This window comes from Carcharodon carcharias, chromosome 19, assembly GCF_017639515.1.
Source record: "Carcharodon carcharias isolate sCarCar2 chromosome 19, sCarCar2.pri, whole genome shotgun sequence".
NCBI classification, from domain to species: domain Eukaryota; kingdom Metazoa; phylum Chordata; class Chondrichthyes; order Lamniformes; family Lamnidae; genus Carcharodon; species Carcharodon carcharias.
In genome coordinates this window covers 5,725,772-5,738,023 of record NC_054485.1, presented here as the reverse complement: position 1 = coordinate 5,738,023, position 12,252 = coordinate 5,725,772, and the positions used below count along the sequence as shown (strand labels likewise).

The window sequence follows — 12,252 nt, the reverse complement described above, 5'->3', positions numbered from 1 at the left end:
TAGCCTGCTTCACCAGAAGCTGCACAGGAATGTTATCCTGCCAACAGATAATCTTTCTGCTATGGTATCAAATACAACTTCAGCTCCTTCCAAATACACAACCTCTACCACCTAGCAGAACAAAGGCAGATGCATGGGAACATCACCACATGCAAGTTCTCCTCCAAGTCTCACACCATCCTGACTTGGAACTACATTGCTGTTCCTTCACTATGGCTGGCTCAAAGTCCTGAAACTCCTTTCCTAATAGCACTGGGGATATTCTACAACACATGGACTGCAGTGGTTCAAAAAAAGTGGCTCACCACCACCTTCTCAAGGGTGAAGATGAACAGGCAATAAATGCCAGCCTAGCAACCCCAAAACCCTGTGAAAAATTTGAAGAAAAACTTGAAATTGCTTTACTGACCTGATTCTATACACTGAGTTCAGTGAAAGAGTCCATTTCAGTAAAAGTACATTTTTACCAGTATAAGTCTTGCTGTTAAACAATCTCATCCCTTCAGATTTTAATTCTTATTGGAGATAAAATGTAATTTTAAAATCTTTTACTCTGCACATAATTTGGCATTAATTAACTTGCTGGTTCAGATACTGTGTGTACTGTTCACAGGTCCCAGAAACCCTGTAGAGGGTGCTTTGCTTCCTGGATAGAAAACTGACATGAATGTCTTTAGCAAAAGCTCAAAGTCTCTGGGCAAATGCAACGGACAGCTGGTGCTGTTGGTTTGCTGCTGACCACAATCTGGCTCATTAATTGCAGTTAACTGCCTGGGAAATCAGAGTCACCAACAGATCTCCTCCTCACTCCAAAAGCAAGTCTCAGCTTGTTCCAATTCTTTACCGTTAGAATACTTTGTTCAATTGTGCCTGTAAAAAAAAAAAGAAATGCAATTCACTGATGGCTTCAGTAAGTTTATCACCTTGTTAGGCATGCAGCTACCAAGACAAGAAGGTCATTTCCATTGTTGTGGTGGCACAACTGTCTGAGGAAGGAGAAGAAAATCACCCTAGATTCTTACCCAAGTTGCCACTTTCCCTAAATAGATAGGAGTATGTCCTGCAATCACAGCAATACAATTTCTTCCACCATCACGATCTAAGATTTGACTACTTAGAATCAGAACTGGAAAATACACAAGCAATTGTAACCCAGCAGGAGACAGCACAGGAAAAGAATTATGGCAAAAAGGTACCTAGAAAAACTCAGGTCAGACAGCATCTGTGGGGAGGGATAGAGTTGACATGATGAAGGGCCATACAGACACAATAACTAAAATATAGAAATGAGATGAAATATAAGCTGGTAGAGGGGGGGTGGGACAGGTAAAGCCTGAGGTCCAGTGATAGGTGGAGGCAAAGAAGAGACTGCCAAAGATGTCATAGACAAAAGGGTATTGACAGTGGTGATATTATCTAAAGGATGGGCTAATGGGGACATTAAGGGTGGCAAGTAGGACAAGCTAGTGGCAGATGGTCTAGTGGGGGTGGGGAAGGGATCAAAATGGGCTAAAAGGTGGAAATGAAATGAGCACAAAATTTAATAGGTGGGAAAATATATATTTGTAAAATTATTGGAGAGTTCATTATCTAAAATTGTTGAATTCAATATTCAGTCTGGAAGGCTGTAAAGTGCCTAGCCAGAAGATGAGATGCTGTTCCTCCAGTTTGCATTGAGCTTCACTGGAACAATGCAGCAAGGACAGACATGTGGACATGAGAGCAGGGTGGTGTTGAAATGGCAAGCGACAGGGAGGTCTAGGTAATGCTTGCAGACAGACTGAAGGCATCCTGCAAAGTGATCACCCAGTCTGCATTTGGTCTTTCCAATGTTGAGACCACTGCATTGGGAGCAGTGAATGCAGTAGACTAAATTGAAGGAAGTGCAAGTGAAATGCTGCTTCACTTGAAAGGAGTGTTTGGGCCCATTGGACAGTGAGGTGGGGGGGAGGGGCAGAAGTAAAGGGGCAGGTGTTGCACCTTCTGTGGTTGCTTGGGAAAGTGCCATGGGAGGGAGGGGGTGATGGTGAAGTGGACCAGGGTGTCCTGGAGGGAACAATCCATGCAGAAAGCTGCTGGGAGGTGAAGGGAAGATGTGTTTGATGGTGGCATCATGCTGGAGTTGGTGGAAATGGCAGAGGATAATCTTTTGAATAGAGGCTGGTGGGGTGATAAGTGAGGACAAGGGGGACCCTATCATGGTTCTGGGAGGGAGAGGAAGGTGAGGGTGGATATGTGGGAGATGGGCTGGACATGGTTGAGGGTCCTGTCAACCACTGGGTGGAAAACCTCAGTTAAAAAGGATGAAGATGACTTGTCAGGAACAAAACAAAAACAGAATTACCTGGAAAAACTCAGGTCTGGCAGCATCAGCAGAGAAGAAAAGAGTTGATGTTTCGAGTCCTCATGACCCTTCAACAGAACTAGGTGAATCCAAGGAGAAGGGTGAAATATCAGCTGGTTTAAGGTATGTGGGGGGTTGATTGGGGGAGAGAAGTGGTGGGGGTGGTGTTGTTGTAGGGACAAACCAGCAGTGATAGGAGCAGATAATCAAAAGATGTCACAGACAACAGAACAAAAGAACAGATGTTGAAGTTGGTGATATTAACTAAATGAATGTGCTAATTAAGAATGGATGGTAGGGCACTCAAGGTATAGTTCTAGTGGGGGTGGGGACAGCATAAAAGATTAAGATATTTAAATAATGGAAATAGGTGGGAAAAGAAAAATCTATATAAATTATTAGAAAAAACAAAAGGAAGGGGGAAGAAACAAAGGGGTGGGAACAGAGGAGGGAGTTCAAAACCTAAAGTTGAATTCAATATTCAGTCCAGTATTCAGTCCAGAAGGCTGTAAATTGCCTAGTCAGAAGATGAGGTGCTGTTCCTCCAGTTTGCGTTGGGCTTCACTGGAACAATGCAGCAAGCCAAGGACAGACATGTGGGCAAGAGAGCAGGGTGGAGTGTTAAAATGGCAAGTGACAGGGAGGTTTGGGTCATTCTTGCAGACAGACCACAGGTGTTCTGCAAAGTGTCACCCAGTTTACATTTGGTCTCTCCAACATAGAGACTGCACTGGGAGCAACAAATACAGTAGACTAAGTTGGGGGAAATGCTGCTTCACTTGAAAGGAGTGTTTGGGGCCTTGGACAGTGAGGAGAGAGGAAGTGAAGGGGCAGGTGTTCCATCTTTTGTGTGGGCATGGGGAGGTGCCATAGGTGGGGGTTGAGTAGGGGGTGATGGAGGAGTAGACCAGGGTGTCCCAGAGGGAACAATCCCTACAGAATGCTGACAAGGGGGGTGTTTGTGGTGAAGGCAAGATGTGTTTAGTGGTGGCATCATGGAGTTGGTAGAAATGGTGGAGGATGATCCTTTGAATGCAGAGGCTGGTGGGGTGATAAGTGAGGACAAGGGGGAGCCTGTTTCTGGGTGGGAGAAGGCATGAGGGTGGATGTGCAGGAGATGGGCTGGACACAGTTGAGGGCCCTGTCAATGACCATGGGTGGAAAACCTCATTTAAGGAAGGAGGACGACGATGACATGTCAGAGGAACTGTTTTTGAAGGTAGCATCATCGGAACAGATGCGACAGAGGCAAAGGAACTGAGAATGGGATGGAGTCCTTACAGGAAGCAGGGTGTGAGGAGCTGTAGTCAAGGTAGCTGTGGGAGTCGGTGGGCTTGTAATGGATATTGGTGGACAGTATCACCAGAAATTGAGACAAAGGTTAAGGAAGGGAAGTGTCAGATGGACCATGTGAAAATTTGGCAGGGTGGAGATTGGAAGCAAAATTAATAAATTTTTCCAAGTCCCGACGAGAGCATGAAGCAGCACCGAAGTAATCATCGATGTACCGGAGAAAGAATTGTGGAAGGGGGCCGGAGTAGGACTGGAACAAGGAATGTTCCACATACCCCATAAAGAGACAGGCATAGCTGGGGCCCATGCAGGTACCCATAGCCACACCTTTTATTTGGAGGAAGAGGAGTTGAAGGAGAAATTGTTCAGTGTGAGAACAAGTTCAGCCAGACAGGAGAGTAGTGGTTGATGGGGATTGTTCAGGCCTCTGTTACAGGAAGAAGCTAAGGGCCCTCAGACCATCCTGGTGGGGGGGATGGAGGTGTAGAGGGATTGGACACGGTTGGGGCCAGGGAACTGGAAATTGTTGATGTGACATAAGGTGTCAGAGGAATCACAGATGTAGGTGGGAAGGGACTAGACAAGGGGAGAGAAGGGAGTCAAGATAATGAGAAATGAGTTCTGTGGGGCAAGAGCAGGCTGACATGATCAGTCTACCAGGACAGTTCTGTTTGTGGATTTTGGGTAAGAGGTAGAAGCAGGCTGTCAGAGGTTGGGTGACTATCAGGTTGGAAGCTTGTCAGAGGAACTGTTTTGAAAAGTGGCATCTTCAGAACAGATGTGACAGAGGTGAAGGAACAGAGAATGGGATAGAGTCCTTACAGGAAGTAGGGTATGAGGAGCTGTAGTTGAGGTAGCTGTGGGAGTCAGTAAGTTTGTAATGAATATTGGTGGATGGTCTATCACCAGAAATTGAGACAGAGGTCAAGAAAGAAGTGTCAGAGATGGACCATGTGAAAATGGAGGGGTGGAAATTGGAAGCAAATTAATAAATTTCACCAGATGAAAGCATGAAGCAGTCATCGATGTACGAGAGAAAGTTGTGGGAGGGGGCCTGAGTAGGACTGGAACAAGCAATGTTCCACATTCCCCATAAAGAGACAGGCATAACTGGGGCCCATGTGGGTACCCATAGCCACACCTTTTATTTGGAGGAAAGGAGTTTAAGGAGAAATTGTTCAGTGAGAGAACAAGTTCAGCCAGACAGGACAGCAGTGGTAGATGGAGATTGTTTGGGCCTCTGAGGAAGTGGAGAGCCCTCAGACCATCCCAGTTAGGGCATGTGTAGGGGTTGAAAGGAAAGAGGTTAGATACAAGTATGGGCTAATTATACCTGTGATAACTCTGGCATTTGTTTGATTTGTTTCAATGACTGACTAGCGACTGAATAATTCTTATTTCTTATTTAACTGTATGTACAGATTATTTTTCTAACAAAAAGGCACTGATCCATCCAGAGTTACTGTTCCATGGTGACAATCAGCTACTGCTACCTCATCCAAATGGTTATCATTGTCCAGTGTTGACAGCTGAGCTTGATTCTCCTCACTCAATGTCCACACTTACTCTTCCTACATTACAACAATGACTACTTCAAAAGTACTTCAGTGGCTAGAAAGCACATTGGGGTGTCTGGAGCTTGTGAAAGATGCTACAGAAGTGCAAGTATTTTCCATTGGACATTCCACCTTAGATACTGGAGATGAGAGAACCAGAACCTAGATTGATATTTCTCTTCCAAGCCAAGACTATGGAGGCCAATTTACTGTAATTATGATCAGTTGGTAAAGAGCCAGGATAAAACACATTATGTATTTATTTAGCAGTTCATGATCCTAGTGTACCTGAAAGCCCTTCACAGCTAATTGAGCACTTAGTATGGTCAGTTGCAACAAAATTATGGCAGCCAATTTTCATACAGCAAGGTCCTGTAAACAGCAGTAAGATGACCAGATTACCTTTTAATGATATTGGCTGAGGGATAAATATTTTCCAGAACATTGAGATAATTCCACCATCCTCCTTTGATTAGTACCTCAGGATCTTTCAATTCCATAAGGGTGCACATAGAGCCTTGGTTTCACGTCACATCTTAACTGATGGCATTTCAGATGGTGCAACATGGCTTCAGTACTGAAACCTCATCCTGGATTGTGTGCTCAGGTCCTAAAGTGAGCTTTTAACCCATGACCTTCTGACCCAAGGCAGCCACTAGGACAACTAACCAACTGCTACAAACTGAGTCCAGCTCAAATTGAAGATTTCCCCTTCTGCTCTGAAGGCTGGTGAAACAATACACCTTCAATCTCACAGCAACAACTATGAACTTGATACCCTGGAAATAGTTCTCTTCATCAAGCAGTGTTTACAATACCAATCAACCACTGTTGAATGAGGAAGTGGCTCCATGCCTGATTGACTAATCACCTTCACTATATCAGCAATTATTTTCATGCTTACCTAATATGGGTACCAAGACCAAGTCAATTCATTTCCTGGGAACCACAGTAACAGAATTAGTTGGTTTCTAAGGCACTTTGATCATATCAACTTAGATCACCAAGTTTAATTACAATGTCAACTAAGACATGATTCTCAGTTACAAAATTCTAAACAGTTTCTCTAAATCCAACCCGAACCAAAAAGAAAATAGTTTGCTTTGACTAGCTCTATTGCTGTAGGATACTTTCAGGCAGGAGGTAAGCCAGCATTGAAAACCCTGCAACTTAATGTTTACATCCTGCCTCCTACCATACTTCTGGAGGCTATTAGTTCAATCAGCTCATATCTGCTTGACCACAGTAAGATACAAATACTGATATCAATCTTCCTTTCCTAACCATCCAATCCCAGCTGGAACAACAATGATTGGCCTCAACCCTCCTGTGCTATGTTGGCAGATGGGAGGAGTGGAGATGGTCTTATTGTGTCCAGAGTCTATACATGGCCCAGCCAGGACTAGACACATTTTTGTACCTTGTTGAATTAGTAAGATCTGCCACAGTACAGGGTTCCTCTAGTGATAGGCATTGCAGGAAATGTTGCTTAGTGGAGGTAATTTCCATTGGTAGTTAGTGACATTAGTTTGACTGAAGATAAAATGGAACTGAGCAAGATGTGTTGTTGTTGACACTGTCAAAACTTAATTACACCCACATGAAAGATAAAATGCTGTTATCAACTTTTGAACATGATTTCCACAGAACCAGGAGAGAAAGGGAGAAAAATTGAATAAAGCAACATGATAAGAGATACATTTTTAAGAAACAGCAGAATGTCATGGTATGCCACTGATTGGCATCACAGGCTACCATTGGTAGCCTCCCCAATTGATGGAATGAACACAAAGATAAAGTACTGACAAAGATCAATGCCATTGCTACAATACCCAGCCATCTGGGTCAAGGCAGGATAATAGATTACCAAATACATGATAAAGCCTAGAATAGGCTGCAAAAGACATTTTAAAAATGCGATGATCCAAATAAAATCCATTCATTCTGGCCAAGTTGCAAGTAAAAACTCGGTTATAAAAGATATGTATATTTAGTTTTATCTTTCAGTCAAACCCTTATTAGAATGGGTCAGATCACCTGACTAACCCCAGGAGCACAGCTTTGAGATGTTGCTGTCCCAATTGGAATATGAAGTTGTTCCACCCCAATGAGCATGGTGGGCATCAGCAATCCATATTAATAACTCTGAAGCTGAATTTGAAACCATAACAGGAAGATAACCTGTTGCCAGCTACCCTTAGTCAACACCTTTACATAAAAGATAACAAGGTGCCTCTACCCCTGCCTCAAATCATTTAGTGAAACCCTTGTTCATTCCTTTGTTCTCCCCAGACTTGACTATTCCAATGCACTCCTGGCTGGCCTCCCACATATTCTACCTTGTGTAAGCTTGAAGTCATCCAAAATCTTTGTTGCCCAGGTCCTTACTCACACCAAGTCCAGTTAACCCTTCACCTCAGTACTCACTGACCTATACTGGCTCCAGTTCAAGAACCGAATCTATTTTAGAAAAATTCTCATCCTTGTTTTCAAATCCCAACATGGCCTCACCTCTCCACCCCACAACCCTCAGGAAGGTCCTCTAATTCAGGCCTCTGAGCACCCCCAATTGCCATCACTTCATCACTGGTGGTCTTGCCTTCAGCTGCCAAGGCCTCAAGTTCTGGAATTCCTTCAGGAAAGCTCTGAGAATCTTTAAAACCTACTTCTTTCAACAAGCTTTTGGCCATCTGCTCTAACACCTTCTTACATGGCTTGGTATCTAATTTTGCTTTAGAGTGCTCCTGTAAGCACCTTAGGATATTCCATTTACATTAAAAGTATTAGTTGTGTTGGTGGTGTAAACCAAGGGTTTCCTTTTTAAAAAAAAAAGGACTACAAAGAAATGCAATTCATAATGCTTTCCTTTAATAGGAAAAATAGCTCCAAGAACACTAAAGGACACAAACCTGAGCTGGTAGACTGTTACACCAGAGTGTGAATAGATGAACTGTATTTCTGGCCAACAGTTCCCTTTTGGTGCCACAAGTGGAATTAGTTTCTAGTTTCCTCTCCACTAGCCTTTTTGCAAACACGTTTTAATTTCCAAAGGGGGTCAATGCACCAGAGTTCCTTCACTGTCTATCCCAAATGGTGACTTCATGGAACAAGTTGGAGGGGAGAGAGAAATAACCTGAAGAAAGAGCAACTAGCTTCAGGCAAATCCACCCTCCTAACTGCCTTGATCCGCCACATTACATTGCAATTCAACCTAGGGTTTTTTCCTCAGTTACACATGGAAATAATAACTTTCCGTCCAGATGTTTAATATATCAAACCCTGATAAATTCCCAATATTAATGGTAAACGAGGGCGCAAGTCACTTTGAAAGCATTCTGGTAAACAGAAGTGGGCGTGACCCTTTAGTCTGTAAAAGGAGATAACCTTTTATCTCTAAAGAGATAGAAAATTACCATTGCAGCAGCTCAAGTAACTTACATTATAAGCTATATTATTTATGTGTGTTATATATTGTATAAACCTTCCTCGACGTGACTTTTGGCAACATAAGACTCAGGAGACTTGGCAAACAATGTATTGGGAGAATCCCGTTTTTACAGCTGCTAAAAAAAGCGTTAGTAGTTTCCAGCCACATACTCACCAGCACAGTTTGCAGAATGTGTTTGCTCTTCTCCCGGACATTAGCAAAGGGAGAATTTTGAGAGAGTCGCAGGAGAAGCAGCAAGAGCTTGGGGAGTGGGGCTGGTGGCTGTATTAAGTCACCCTCCTGGCCAGGGGCGTCCGGACAATTGTCATCAAGGAAGCACTGCACCGTGCTGGCTATGCTGTCCATCCCCGTCGTCCTGCAAGCCTCCTCCCGTCTGTAGATCAGGTGGTCCCATTGCCGAACGTCACTGTCCTCAGTCAGCTCAAAAACTGGAGCGGAGCCCGAATCCCTTCCCCGCAGATACATCACTGAAAGGAGCTGTCAAAGATGCTGCAGGTACCCGGGCTCCGGAATTTAAGGGGTAGGAGTTGCCCATTTACATTCTTAATTTCATCTGGGAAACTCTGGAATAAACGAGAAAACTTATTAAAAGTTGCACCTCACTTTAAAAACTCATTTTCCCCGCAGTAACTTTATAAGTGCAATTATCCCAACACACACTTGGCTAATTTGGGTCCCAATGTTGCAATAACCCAACTCCATTAAAACCAAAACACTTTTTTTTTAAACCAAAAAAAAAATTACGTCCAGCAGATTGATTTCCTGCAGCTGATGCAACTTTTTGAAGTCTAATAAACTTGGACAGAGGGAGTGCCTCTACGCATGCCTGGTCCGGCGCGGTGCGCTCCGGGAGTTGTAGTTCAGGTCGGTCTCACGCGGCCGCGCAATGCGGCTGGGCGAACTACAGCTCCCGGCGGGCACCGCGCGGCACCACCTGAAGGGCTAGGTCCACGGCCCCTGTTGGCCAATCAGAGAGCTGAAGCTGGGCTGATCGGATTAAAGGTGCTGAGATAAGTCTCAGCTCCTCAATCAAGACAGGAGTTTGTACAGGATATATTAGACACATTTAATGACCTACAACTAAAGAAACACAGACATGAAATGAGTATTATAAATGTAGCCTGTAATTGGTGGTGGCATTGTGGTAATATAATTGGACTTCCAGGCCAATGCTCCAGGAAGGAACATGGGTTCAAATGCCATGCACTGCCAAGAGAGAAATTTCAGTTCAATTGAGAAAACCTGGAATTGAAAGCCAGTCCTGGTAAGGGTGACCATGAAACAGTCATTGATAGCTTTTATGATAATCTGGTTCAGTCATGTACTTTAGGCAGCAATGACTTTGAGGGAAGGAAATCTGTCATCCTTACCCAGTCTGGTCTACATGTGGTTGACTCTTAATTGCCTCTGAAATGGCCTGGCAAACCACTCTGTTCAAGGGCAATTAAGGGTGCGCAACAAATGATGGCCTGGCCAGTGACTTCCACATCTGATCAAAAATACAGAAAAACTACACGTACAGAGTACCGCCACATGGAGTAATATACAGCACATGAGGCCATTCAGCCCATCAATTCAGCACTCTTATGGAGCTGTCCAGTCCATTCCCTCACTTTATTCTCCTAGCATTGCAAGTTTATTTCCTTCAAGTGTCCATCCGATTTCCTTTTGAAATCAGCTTCCATCACCCTTATGGGCAACGAGTGCCAGGTCATTACTGTTCGCTGCATTAAAAAGTTCTTCCTCATTGAAGAGTTCTCAAAATTCCCACATTTTTCATATCATAAACAAGGATATGACTTTTGGACTTTTATGGCAGAGGACCCAACTGCTGAGTTAAGTGCAGAAACCTGCAGACAGGAGGCTAGGCCCATGAAGGCCTGGGACTGGACATGCCCGGGTTTGTTGAGTGCAGTGTGGATGGTTGCCTGGAACCAGACAACGAGAGGAGACAGAATACGCGTTCTTCCCTTTAAAACAATCAACCCAGACAATCATCTTACACAAAACTAAAGCCCATCAAAATCTTGCATAAATAATCGCTACTAACTACTAAGGCAGGAAGGCAGCAATCAATGCAATTATGCGAACCTATCAATACTCCACATATACAATGGCTTTCAGTTCAAGACTAGTTACGGGAACAGGAAAACAATGATAAACATCATTCGAGCCCATTGAAAACAACGAGACAACAATCACCTGAAGAAGCCCAAATCAGACAAAGAACTAACCTTTATATATAGAAACAAAAAATGCAGATGCTGGACATCCAAAACAAAAACAGAAACAAAAATACCTGGAAAAACTCAGCAGGTCTGGCAGCATCGGCAGAGGAGAGCACAGTTGACGTTTCAACAGAAGGGTCATGAGGATGCGAAATGTCAACTGTGCTCTCCTCTGCTGATGCTGCCAGACCTGCTGAGTTTTTCCAGGTATTTTTGTTTTTGTTTTTGTAAAGAACTAACCTTGATTTGGTTTCAGATAATAAATTCGAAAAAAAAACAGTATAACTGGGCCACCGGTTACGAAGGGGGTGGACAGTTTTGGAAGGTGAGCAGTTTTGGAACAGTTGAAGCAGAGTTTAAGCAGGGAGAGGTAGCTGAGCCTGCAGGCAACATCAGGATGAGGGGCACGGGGTGGCAGGCTCAGCCGAAGACAACAAGGCTGCAAGTGCAGCCCTCCACGAAGATTGACCACCCACAACTGCACCCTCCATCCTTCACGGATTCCACAGACCAGGACCACATGGGGACGGCAGGCCCCAGGGAACACAAAGAGCGTACCCCAAAACTGCAACCGGCTTCCCTGGCTGGATTTCAAACTGTCAAGGAACCCTGGTTGATGAGCATGATCCCCGACCTCTCCTAGTTCAATTTAGTTAGGTTTTGGGGGTGGGACAAGAATAAGGGGATTAGCAGCGTGATTTTCCCTCATTATGTTGTGTGTTCCCCATTCTTGACTAAGTGTACTTTGTAGGTCTGTATAATCTCAGTGTAATCCTAATGTTATAAATTCATTTGTGACTTCAATAAACCCAGTTTTTTTTCCTTGCACCAAAACCAGTTGTCTGCTGCACTTTGTCACAACCCCCAAATAAGTCCAAGGTCTAGAACCCAGGGATTGGGAGCGATTCAGACCCCTCAGAAGTCAGAGGTGAAGCTGACACACACCACCACCCCCTACGTAATGTTGACTGCGACAGGACCTTGGCAAAAGGGGTGCGATGCAGTGGACACTGATTTGGAAGAGAGAACTGTAATGGAAGAGAGGATTTCAAATTATGTGTTCAGTAAGGTGAATATGGAAAAAAAAATGGGTCACTAATCTGTTAAAGGCTGTGCCTCCGGTAGATGCTGCAACTAAATGGACAGAAGGGAAGGATCATAAAAAATCCATAGAAAAGGCCGTCTGGCTGATGTGCTTGAAGAAACTGATCCAGCTTTCGGACTGGCCCGGTGAAGCCCAGGCAGCTGAGATTCAGGAGTCAGCCCTGGAAGTCCAAACAAAGGCCCTAGCAGGGGAGAAGTTACTGTTAGCATTGCAGGCTCTGAACCAGGAAAGGGTGCAGTTAGTGGGGGAGCATAAGACCCAGCAGGTATATTTACAGT

The 12,252-nt window shown here is 44.2% G+C and overlaps 1 protein-coding gene across 5 annotated transcripts in view; it reads right to left on the bottom strand.

The window, feature by feature from the left end:
• The window catches only part of LOC121291807 (sestrin-1-like), a 62,025-nt gene extending 52,600 nt beyond the window's left edge, over positions 1-9,425 (bottom strand). The window contains exons 1-2 of one of the 5 annotated variants that reach the window (XM_041213380.1): positions 9,302-9,425; positions 8,795-9,204 (exon numbers count right to left, since the gene is read on the bottom strand). In XM_041213380.1, coding sequence (XP_041069314.1) covers positions 8,795-9,106 — 312 coding nt within the window. In that variant the 5' untranslated portion in view covers positions 9,107-9,204; positions 9,302-9,425. Of the gene's footprint in view, positions 1-8,794 lie in introns of all 5 variants that reach the window. The other 4 variants (XM_041213381.1, XM_041213383.1, XM_041213379.1 and 1 more) reach the window with 4 other exon arrangements.
• Positions 9,426-12,252: the final 2,827 nt, after the last annotated feature.